Source organism: Petaurus breviceps, unplaced genomic scaffold (assembly GCF_028583685.1).
Source record: "Petaurus breviceps papuanus isolate PSGF00001 unplaced genomic scaffold, PetGlider_PUasm1.0 177, whole genome shotgun sequence".
Taxonomy (NCBI): domain Eukaryota; kingdom Metazoa; phylum Chordata; class Mammalia; order Diprotodontia; family Petauridae; genus Petaurus; species Petaurus breviceps.
In genome coordinates this window covers 6,491,443-6,503,565 of record NW_027185776.1, presented here as the reverse complement: position 1 = coordinate 6,503,565, position 12,123 = coordinate 6,491,443, and the positions used below count along the sequence as shown (strand labels likewise).

Here is a 12,123-nt window from a genome sequence, read left to right as displayed (position 1 = left end):
TTTTAAAAATCTGATCATTTTAAATATACTGAGACAACCCTGCCCTTCATTTATTTTCTCCTCTGCAGCCGCACCACAGTGCGAGATACCCAGGGTTCTAGAAAGCCTTTAAGTACACAGTAGAGTCATGTGAAGTTCAACCTGAGTTCAGAAAAGCTCGTCACTTAATGTAGCTGTCAGGTGATGAAGATTTTTGGGGAGGCAATTTCTAACACTATTAAGACATGGAGAGAGAATCCATGCTGATGAAATCATTGCTTTTGAAGCTAATTTATCAATATTTAAAGAAACTCTGTGGTAGATACTTTTATGTAATGTGTCTGTTTTTAAGTTTTAAGTTGGAGTTTTACAATACTGGTTTTCTTAGGATTTGTTTAAAATGGAGGACTGCCAACATATATAAGTTAACAGAGACATTTTTGGTCATTTGCAAATTTGAATTTATCATCTGAACTTGCTAAAACCCCACCTATGTTTATATGTTGCCCTTGAATTTTACATGGCTTGAAATGCATCACTAAGATTAGCACATATTTGTTCCCATTGAGTAAAGAGGCATCTCCATAATAATATGGAAAGAATATTGGACTTAGAGTTGAGAGACCTGGTTCTAATCCTTCCTTTAACACATTTTAGTTGGGAATCCACAAATTATTGATTGACCTCTCTGAGCCTTTTTAATTGTTCCTTCCATTGTAAAATCAGAATAATATCTGTAATATTTTGCAGGTTGTTAGTAGGATAAAATGAGAATATATTTAAAATGTTGAGCAAACTTCATAGCTCCAGATAAATGTCAGTTCTTTAATCATTCAACATATTAATTACCTCCTGCATCCTAAGCATGGTCCCAGGCATTGAAAGAGATGTGAAGGTCAAATAGGATATTATCCTTGTCTTTGTGAGGCAGTCTAGAATGGAGATAAGATGCAAAGATCAAAATAATGTATGATATTATGAGTGCATTAGTTCATTATGAAACAATGCTATGGAAGGTCTAAAAGGGAATGTCATTATTGATTAGAGCAGGGAGCCTTAACTTGAGGTCTATGAACTTGAACAATATATTTTGAAAACTATTTCAATAAACTTTGTTTCTTTGGTAATTCAGTGTATTTTATGCATTTAAAAATATCCTTCTGTGAAGAGGTCCATGACATGCACACAGAAAGGTTAAGTACGCCTGGACTACAGGGATCAGAGAAGGCTTCCCAGGCATTTGAGTTGGGTATTAAAGAATGAGTTGGCTATACTGTTCTTATCTTCCACTTCCTGCCTAGCAAGACTGCTGTTTGTTCTTGACAATATTTTGCGAGCAGTCTAGATGACCATGGAGCATTTTTAACCCAATGGTAGCATCATGATTAGACTGTAGCCTTTGTTCTTGTACTTGTGTTCAAGTATCCTTCCTTTGGAATTGGGAGGAGAAATTGGAAAATCTCTTTTCCGCTTTTACCACTTTTAGGTAATACCTCCTCCCTTTTCCCACCCGCCTCTCCCCCACCCCCAGCAGCAGTCATAGAGGAGTAGCCACAAGTTATGCCATACTGATTCTGATAACCAGGTCATTCATACACTGATCATGTACCATTAGCTTCATTGTGAAGATAGGGCAGGAATTTGGAGAAGGGGAGCAGCAAATATCCATTGAGCCAATGAAAACACTGTTCCCAGTGTTTGAGGGTCTTTGAGTTCTTCTCTAGCTCTAATACTGATACTCAGATTGACTTTAGGTAAGTGAGTGAAGTTGATGAGCATAATAGAACATGTATTAGTCATGTAATGAAACATGACTAATACAATTTATTGTAAAGCCATTAAAATGTGAAATTCTTTGCAATGTTAAAAATAAAGTAAAATTTAGAATAACAGTAGGGAACATGAATTACTTTCTTGAAATCATCTCTGAAATGGCTTGAGGGATTAATAGAAAATATCTGGAATTATATACCTGGTATTTTGAATTTGATTTGCTTTTTTCCCCCCTGTCTCATCTTTTTAAAGGTTCCTGGACACCAGTCAGTGTTTATGAATGAACCAAGACTGTCTGATTTTAAACAGGTTCTGTTGCGAGAGGGAATCCAGGCTGAGTTTGTAGGCGGTGTACTTGTTTGCAACAATCTTGTAGCTGTCCGTAGAGTGAGTGTTTCTTTAAGATTTGAAAATTTAGGAGGGGGGTAAATTGAACAAAGGTTTTAGATCACTGATTTATCACATTATATACACTATTACCTGGTCTTTGCAAACTGGAATTATCTCTCAAACTTGTCAAGTTAATTGATAGTTGATGTTTATAGAGATGATTTAGAAACATTTCAATTCAGCAAATGTTAAATAAATGCCTACTATGTGTTTGACCGTATCCTAGGTTTCAGAAGCATTATTAGGAAATGTGAAGTTCTTTTTTTTTTTTCTTGGCTTTTTGGAGGGGGGAAGGTAGGGCAGTTGGGGTTAAGTGACTTGCCCAAGGTCACATGGCTAGTTTTTTTTGTGTTAAGTGTCTGAGGCCAGATTGGAAATGTGAAGTTCAAAAGTAACCTTGATATAAATTAAGTTGAGGTTTTTTTTTTAATGTTTTATGAAGCTAACAAACTTTTTTTCCCTTCTTTCTTAGACTGAAACTGGACGCATTGGACTCGAAGGCTGCCTTTGTCAGGATTTTTATAGGATAAGAGATCTTTTATATGAACAGTATGCTATTGTGTAGGGGACCTGTTGTACAGATGAATCTCTGTTTCCCCTTTCTAAGGAAAAAAAGGAAGGGCTCTTTACCTTATTTCGTTGTTTTCCTTTGTTGTTCTATAATTTATACGGAGAGAACTAGTCGGGAAGATAACACTTTAAGCCCAAGAAATTATACTAAAGAAGTGGAAAATGCAGACCATTTTGCTTAGCAAATCTTGAACATTCCACCTTTTTGACTTTCAAATTGATAAATACCATAACTATGGCAGTACAGGCCCAATAATTGATGTTATTGGTTTTCTTTATAGACAAGCCCTCTTTTCTAAGCTGGTGTAACTTGATTTTAACAGTAAAACTAGGCAGACAAGTTCTTTACCTTAGAGGGTATATTATGTATGTTCATAAAAACGTATTTTTTACAAAGTTTGTGTAAAATTAGTATTTGTTTTTTTTTTTATTTCTAGGAATGGGAAAAAATGGGGAATTTTGAAATTAGGAAAGAACTGTTAGAATGCAAAAGCAACTGTTTTGATAAAATGGACTTTTATAGATTGTTTAAATAAACAACAGCAACAAATATACTTGTATATACACTAGAACTCTTCCTCTAAACTCATCTTCACATTATACTTGCTCAATGCCTGTGTTTCAAAGTGATAATTATTTTTATTGAGACCAAAAAAAAAGTTTTTTATCTTTTCCTTTTGTCAGTGCTTTTTTTTTTAAGTATAAAATACAATTTTGTCATTTGAATACAAATAGCTCAAAAGAGTTATTTGGTGTGTGGTTTTTTTAGAAATTCTGATTTTAATGTTTATGAATGAAACAAACATTGAACGTCATTTTTTTTTTGCAACGTAATACTATGGTTTAAAAAAAATTGATGTTTTTATCTCTTAGGCCTGCATGCTTCTAAGACCCCTAAGCAGCATGTAGATGATGTGTGTCAGCACTAAAATGCTACATAGGAGGCTAACTTCCCCCAAAACCTTAACTTTTTTGTGTTTTATAACTTCCTTGTGTTAGCCACAAGATAGCCAAAAGGAGATGCATTGTACTTAGTTTACGTTGAAATCAAATCATCTCATTAAAGAAAAACCATGTCATCTAGTGAGTTTTCATAGGAAGTGACAATCGTGACAGACTTAAGCATTCATTTCATAAATTCAAAATCCAAATCCTGTTCCTTACACTTAGCACTTTAGATTGATGGGTTTCTCCTAAAATAAAACTGATCGTTTTCATTTTCAAATATTCATAGTCACTCCGAAGATTCTTACTGCTAATGTAAAAGCAACTGTGGTATTTATGAACCAGATGAATTGTATTACTAGTATTAATACGAATAAGCACATAAATGAACACTATTAGTACTTTATAAACAAAAATCTTCCCAGAGATTTTATTAGAGTACAAAGTGATACTGGGACTATTTGTCTTGATTAAAGCAGCTGATAATTTCATCTTTCGTGTAATACTAAAACTTGTTTCTTGCCTAACTTTTTTTTTACCTGACACAATCCACAAGTATGAATTTCATTTAAAGTGCTGCTAGAAGCTGTTGTGCAAACAAGTATCATTGCAAGATTAGCATTTTTTACCCTGTGTTTGGCTGGCAAGGTTAATAAAATTTCTAAAAAGGTTTCATTTGCATTTCCATGGAACTTTATTCTCAGTTGGTACCCAAATAAATTGTGGCTGTAAAACATATACATGCATCTAGACGTATATATTTGATCTAGACTTGTGATTTCAGTTGATACAGAGGACTCCCTGTGTGAAAACTTTCTCCACCAAACTCTTATGTACCACTTGTGGTCTTTACTGTTGGCTGGGAAACTCAGAGGTTAATTGCCTGCAGTCGCACAGTTAGTATGTATCAGAGGCAGAAATTAAACTCAGATTTTCCTAATTCTACAGCCTACTCTCTGCCCACTATCGTATATTGTCTCTAAAACCAAAAATATAAATAATTTTGAGATAGCTTAAATTGTACTTAGTAAATCAGAGGAGCTGTCAAAATTATTGCACTATATACACAATTCCTGTGTTGTATTGTACTTTTGGAAGAAGTGGGCCAAGACTGAGTTGTTTTTTTTGTTGTTGCACAGAGATGGCAATTGCTGTTAAGGGTTTTCACTCTTATTGGATTGAAAACATTATAAAGAAAACTTCTGTATAATAAAGTTATTTCCATGTCCTAGTGGATGGTCTGTAATAACTAGGTTGCTTTTGAACCCAACTCTATGATTTAGAGCTACAAAGAGGACTTTAGGGATCCTCTAATTCAACTCCCTCATTTTACAGATACACTAATCCAACCTTTTATTTTAGAAATGAAGAACCAGAGGCTCAGAAAAGGGTTGCTCAATATTATATAGATAATAAGTGGTCAGAATTTGAACCCAGATCCTTTGATTCCAAACCCAATCTTTTTCCTTGCAGCTACTTCACAGGGAAAACAATCAGTAGATTATATATAAAAAGGAATTTAAAGTCATAGACCTTTACAATGAGGATGGATTTTAGAAAATAATCTAGCCTAATTCTGTCATTTTAAAGATGAAGATACTGAGGTCCAGAAAATTTAATTGACTTGCCAATCAATCAAGAATTTGTCAATTGCCTACTGTGTGCTGGACACTAAGAATATAAATACAAAGAAGGAAACAATCCCTGCTATTAAAGAACTTGTATTCTATTGGGGAAACGACTGTGTGTGTGCATAGTAGTCGTTTGGCAGAGAGATTACCAGTAATTGGGTGGGTCAGGGAAAGGCTTTATCCAGAAGATTGTAAAATAGATGTAAGGAGGTAGTACATCCTAGATATGTGGGACAGTCAGGTATAGAAACAAGTGTTGGGATAAAACAGGAGATAAGATGGGCTGGAACTGGAGTGCAGGAAGGGAAGTAATGCCCAGGGAGGCCAGAAAGATAGAGCCAGGTTATATATGTCTTTAAAAGTAAAAGAATTTTGCAAGAAGATGATGATGGCATTGATATGTTTTGGGGTTGCTGGGAACCCCAAAATGTCAGGGCACAGGGTAGCGTCCACCTGGAATAAATTCACACACTCAAACTTTACAGTCGAGGGGCAGTTTACTTTAAAGTCAATAGGAGCTGGCAAGATTCCCAGTGAATCTGCCACTCGATGGGGGTGAGATAGATACTTATGTTTAAAAAAGGAACAATGAAAAGATCTTAATGAGATTAAGCAATGGTAGGGGCAGCCAGGTAGCACAGCGAGTAAGAGCACCGGCTCCAGTGTTGAGAAGACCTGGAGATCGAATCCCGGGCTCAGACACTTAGCACCCACCCAGAAACACCTGGCCGTGTAACCTTGAGCAAGTTACTTAACCCCAATTGCTTAGGGGCGGCCAGGTGGCTCAGCTAGTAAGAGCACCGGCTCCAGTGACGGGATGAACTGGATCAAATCCGGGTTCAGATACTCAGCACCACACCTAGAAATAACTGGCCTTGTAACCTTGAGCAAGTTACTTAACCCCGATTGCTTTAAAAAAAAAAAAAGATTAAGGAATGGTAAATAATAGTCTGGGATGGACTGACTGAGAGCCACAGTGAAAGGAATATCAAGTAATCTAGGTGATCTAGCTGGTTTGGGGTGGATGGGATGCTAGTGGTCTGGGCTGCTGAAATGCATGGGAAAGTTCCAGGTTCTGGGTTGTTTTCCAAGACGTGTTCTTTTCCTTTTAGGGATTCATGGCCCATCACCCCATTACCATGATTTGCAAATGAATTGGATTTAAGTGAGAGGTCTGTGCCAAGTCACTAGCCTCACTTTCTCCTCTGGAGTCATCCAGTCCAGTGGCCCAATATAGATCAGGATGACTGGGATACAGTGGGAGACCTTGGCCTTTTTAAGCTAAAGTCTTTCCTAGTACTCACTTCAACTGAGGCAACACCCACTCATTGACTAAGACTGGTTAAGAAGTGTATGCACCCCAAAAACTGCAACAGAAATCCTTACCCAAATAATACTCAGTTTTCTCAAGGTAGAAAGCAGAAAATAATGGTTTATTATGATCTCAAGAAAGGGCCACCCTCCTGACAAATGGCCAAGGAGGAGAAGCAGTTTACAGGAGGAAATGGTGAAGTTATAAAGCCCCAAAGCTGAATTCTCCCCCACCCCCCTCCTGACCCTTTTCTTCCGTTGGCTAGAAGTTAGGTGTACAATCTTAGTGCAGCAATCTATCTCAAGTACAGGAAAAAGGAAACAGTGGATCACCCAATGTACATTTGAAAAAGCACTTCTGCCCTTATTTGGCATATCTTGTGCAGAGGTGGCACTGGGGACAGTCTCCATTGCTCTAAGTCCCAGATTCCTGCAAAGTCAGGTGACTTCTAAATTTAGGCCTAGTGGATGCTAAAGCCACTCTAGATTTTATTTTTCAGAATGGGGAAACTTCACTGCAAATTATTCCTCACAGAAGTGAGCCAAGGAATAACACCTTTAATGGGGGGTGGGGGGGAGAGAGGAAGAAAAAAAAGTCATTTATTCAAGAAGCAATAGCAAGTCACTGGAGTTGTTTGAGTAGGAGAGTCACAAGATCACATCTACACTTTAAAAGCACTGACGGCAGGGTCTAGTCAACAAGCATGTACTGCTATAAACATAGTACAGTGCTAAGCACTAGAGAGAGAAAAAAAAGTCAAAAGATAGCACCTGCCCTCAAAGAAGCCACAATCTAATGGGGATACAACATGCAGAGACAAGATTCCAGGCATGGGGTACAGAAATTAAAATATATGATATTAAGAGATGATGTGTGTGAAAAACAGCATTGAAGACAAGTGACACTGGACAGTAAGTATGTGGTAGAGAAAAGAAGTGTAAGAAGACTGGAAAGGTAGGAAAGTATGAGAAGATTTAAAAGGCAAACAGGATTTTATACTTGTTCCTAGAGGTAGTGGGGAACCTCTAGAGTTTACTGTGAATGGTGGTGATGATGTGGTCAGACTTGTGCTTTAAAGTTCCCTTTGATAGCTAGATTGGAGGATGGTCAAAGAACAAATCCTAGGTATAATAACGAGAAAGAAAATTATGATAAAGCAACATAAGACTGGGATGCAGCTAAAACAGCTATCAGGAAAAATCATCCCTACAACCATCCTTTAACAAATAGGAAAAAAGGGATTAATGAACTAAACCAAATACATCTTTTAAAAATGACAAAATCAAATAAACCTGAATTATGCACAAAAGAAGATATAAAAACTAGATGAGAAGCAAATGCAAACAAAAATATGACAAAACTAGAAGCTAGTTCTTTGAAGATTAATAAAGTTAGATCTAGTGTAAAAAGAAAATCAAACCAATAAAACAGCAAATGAGCAAGATGAAACTACAACAAAATCAGAAGAAATGAATAATTTTTCAGTCAGATTTGAACTCAGGTTCTGCTGAGTCCACCTCCAATACTCTATTCACTGTGCCTCCTAATTCTCTTCTTAGTAATCTGAAGGTGTTTTTTTCCCCTTCATATAGCTTCATCTTGACCATTTGTCTATCTCAGAATGGCTCATATATTTGTATCACTTCCTTATACATATAGCACTTTAAGGTTACCAAAGATATACGCAAACACACAAATACAAACACATCCATATCCATATATAGAAATTGTATCTATATTCAAATACACCCTTGTTTGATCCTTACAACAATCCTATGAGGCAAGTGCTATTATTATAGATGAGGAAAAGAAGGCTGAGAGGGAGGTTATGACTTGCCCAGGATCTCATGGCTAGTAGGTATCTAAGACAGGATTTGAACTCTGGTCTTCCTGGCTGCAGGTTCCATGTTCTATCAACTGTGCCATTTCTATATTTTAAGTATCAGACTTTTCTCAGAAATTTGCTGCAGCAATTCTCCCCCATTTAACTGTTCCTTTCTAATTCTAACTACATTGATCTTGTTTATGCAAAACCTTTTTAATTTTATGGCAATTTCCCTTTTTAAAGAGATATAGCCTAGGTACATTGAAACTGAATCCATTAATCATCCTTAATGTGATGTCAGTGGACCAAATACTCAAGGCAATGAGAGTTCATAACCTATCAAGGCAACGATTAATGACAGAACAAAGTGTCAAATGTGGTGCCAATAAGCGTGTTTATGCCAGAACAAAAGCCTCTTCTTTTAACATTGTTAACCTGGTTTCTCCCAGGCATGGCTTCTACAATAAATCTTTTGGATGTGTTCAGAGCTAGTTTACAAAGTCACAAATAATCAAAGGCCCTTTCCCACCTTCCCTATCTTCTCACATTCTATTCCCTATTATGTATTCTACAATTGAGCCCAGCAACATGACCTCTGGTGCCCAGCACTTGACACTCCATCTTTAAATTTAAGCCCCCTCCCCTACTTGGAACCCTCCCCCCCCCTCAACTCTGCCATCTGTCTTCCTTCAAGAATTAGTTCAAACCACTCCACTTTCTGCAAAAGGCATTTCCTGGTCTCTTCCCTCAACTCTCCCTCACCTAATACCTTTTATCTGGTATTACCAAATGCGGATGGATAGATAGATAGATAGATAGATAGATAGATAGATAGATAGATAGATAGATAGATAGATAGATAGATAGATGTTACAGATATACAGAGATAGATACAGAGATAGATATGTGTATGTATATGGTATAAATGTTTTTTATATATAGTGTAAATTGGAGGTAATATACATATAGTATAATTGAGAGGTTTTTTTTATAGATAGACATAGTGTTGAGACGAAAGGAGAGAGACAAAAGATCCCCAAGAGTAAAATTTGGAAGTGGACTTTATTACCATGGGACTGCTGGGGTCACATCAGACAGTGAGTTGGCACGGACAATGTGCTGGTTTTTAAAGCGATTCCAATAGTCAGGTTATGTAAGCCAAGATTACAATCAGTGATTTGACAGTGTATATTTGAATTTCCTGTGCACTCGGAGTTTACCCTAAGCTGAGGGACAGGGAACCTAGAATAGACGAAGATGGGGAAGAACTGATGGGGGGCGGGGGTAAGGGATGGAGAATATCCGGTGGGGGAGGGCAGGGGACTGGGGAGAATGGAGAAATATCCAGTGGGGGGCAGGGGACTGGGGAAAATGGGGAAACACACAGAAGGGATTTTACCCTAGACTGAAATTCCTGCTCATGGATCAGTTGGGGGAGGGAAGAGTGGAGTCACGCTCAACAATAGTGTAAATGGGAGATTTTCAATATATAGTATATCACTCCTTTATATGAAATTGGAGACCAAGATGAAAAGATGGGGGATATCAGCAGTGTAACTGTTATCATGCTAAGTAAGGGCAGCTGTTAAATACTGAGTGGAGGGATAGGGTATAAATACTGTGTCTTTTAAAGATGAAGCAACCCGGTGATGCAGCAAAAGTATTTTTACAATTTTCTGGGTTGGAACCCAGTCCCAAAGACGGGACAAATTGTTCAGGATAATACTAGGAGCACAAAGGACTTTGAATGAGATCGGGTTTTGGTTTTTTGCTTCTGAACTTTACTAGTTATTCTGTTGAGGATTTGTTCATGACTGGATGTACTTATTTATACCTTCTGAGAAAGACAACCCAACGAAGAATTCCTTTCTTCAGAAGCAAACAAAAAATACTCTTCTAGAAAGCATTTTGTGAAGATGATTCCATTCCCCATCAGTACATGGAATGTGTACACACTCACGGACAACATGAAATCTAGTGCCCGTGAAAGATGAACAGTTCTTGTGAGAGAACTCTACTGCATCCAAATAGAGCCCTGAGTGAAACAAGGCTGACAGATAAAGGCCAGCTTACCTGAGTCATAGCTTGATAAATGTTTTTCTGGAGTGGCCACTGTGATGAGAAATGCAGTGAAAATGATATAGGTTTCGCAATCAAATCTAATCTAGTCAGCAAGCTTGTATGCCTCCCAAGAGGAGTGGACGACAGGGTCATGACAGTGTGACTGCCACTTACAGGACAGCACCATGCATCATCAGGGCATATGCTCCCTCCAATAAAATAGTATATCTATCTCTAAGAAGGCAGTGTTTAACTCCATCAAAAATAAAGTGTAAATGTAGCTTAGAGAGAGAGAGAGAGGTGCAAGATTCTTGGTTCAGTAAGAAGGCAGATGAGATTAAGTTTCACGTAGATAGCAACGATCGAAAGTACTTCTATGATTCCCTAAAGGCTATTTATGGGCCAAAGATCTCTGGTGCATCTCAACTACCTGGTGCTGAGAGAGCCACACTGATCCATGATAAGGACATGATCTTGGAGAGAATGATGAACACTTTCATAGTGTTCTCAACTGTTATCAACCAATGCTGAAGCCATTGACCATATATCTCAGGTGGAAGTCAATACCTCTTCAGCTGAATTTCCGACTAAGAGGTAGTGAATGCTGTTAGGCTCCTCTCCCAGGGCAAAGTGCCTGGTGCTGATTCTATCCCAGCAGAGATCTATAAGGCAGGGGATCCACCACTCATACAGAAGTTGACTGAAATCTTCTGGGTTATATGGCAAGAGAAAGATATCCCTCAAGAGATCAAGGACGCCTCCGTTGTCCATCTCTATAAAGGAAAAGGAAAACAGGTTGTCCTGTGACAATCACAAGGGTCTCTCTCTCTCTCTCTCTCTCTCTCTCTCTCTCTCTCTCACTCATTGCTGGCAAGATTCTTGCCAGAGTCCTCTTTAATTGGCTGTTCCTTCACCTGGCAGATGGTCATCTATCCAAGACCTAGAGTGGCTTCAGAAAGAGCCAAGGAGTGGTCAACATGGTGTTTGCTGTGAGGAGAAATGTCAAGCACAGAACAGAGGTCTATACATAGTATTTGTTGACCTGACCAAAGTCTTTGATACTGTCAGTCATGAGGGCCTGTGGAAGATCATGATGAAATGTCGTGGTTCAGAGAAGTTCAGCAGTACTGTATGCTGGTTTCATGTTGGCAGGCTTGCATGGGTTCTAGATAAAGGACAATGCTCTCATATTTTCCAGTCACCAATGGAGTGAAACAGGGATGCATCCTTGTTCCCTTGCCTTTTAGCATAATGTTTTCTTCCATTTCAGATGTTTTCAACAAGGACAAAAGTAGCATCAAGGTCAGCTATTGCACTGATGGTAAATTGTTTTTCCTGAAAAGGCTACAAGCCAAGACTAAAGTAGAGGGAGAGTTGGTGTGTGGCTTTTTGTTCACACATGACTGTGCATTCTTGCAACCTCTGAGACTGAAATGCAACAGAGTATGGATCAGTTCTCTGCCTCTTGTGCTAATTTGGGGCTGACAACATCAAGACAATGTAGGTTCTCTACTAGTCGGTACTGAACCTTCCATATGTGGAACCATTGGTTATAGAAAATGGAGAAATTTTGAATGCTGTGGATAAGTTAACTTATCTTGGCAATATGCTTTCCAAGGACGTCCACATAGATGATT

At 38.1% G+C, this 12,123-nt stretch overlaps 1 protein-coding gene across 6 annotated transcripts in view; it reads left to right on the top strand.

Moving 5' to 3' along the window:
* CPSF2 (cleavage and polyadenylation specific factor 2) overlaps positions 1 to 4,330 on the top strand; it is a 48,676-nt gene extending 44,346 nt beyond the window's left edge. For 5 of the 6 annotated variants that reach the window (XM_069086051.1, XM_069086050.1, XM_069086052.1 and 2 more), the window contains 2 exons: positions 2,005 to 2,139; positions 2,615 to 4,330. In XM_069086051.1, the coding sequence (XP_068942152.1) occupies positions 2,005 to 2,139; positions 2,615 to 2,707 (228 nt within the window). In that variant the 3' untranslated portion in view covers positions 2,708 to 4,330. The remainder of the gene's footprint in view (positions 1 to 2,004; positions 2,140 to 2,614) is intronic. The other variant, XM_069086053.1, reaches the window with a different exon arrangement.
* Positions 4,331 to 12,123: the final 7,793 nt, after the last annotated feature.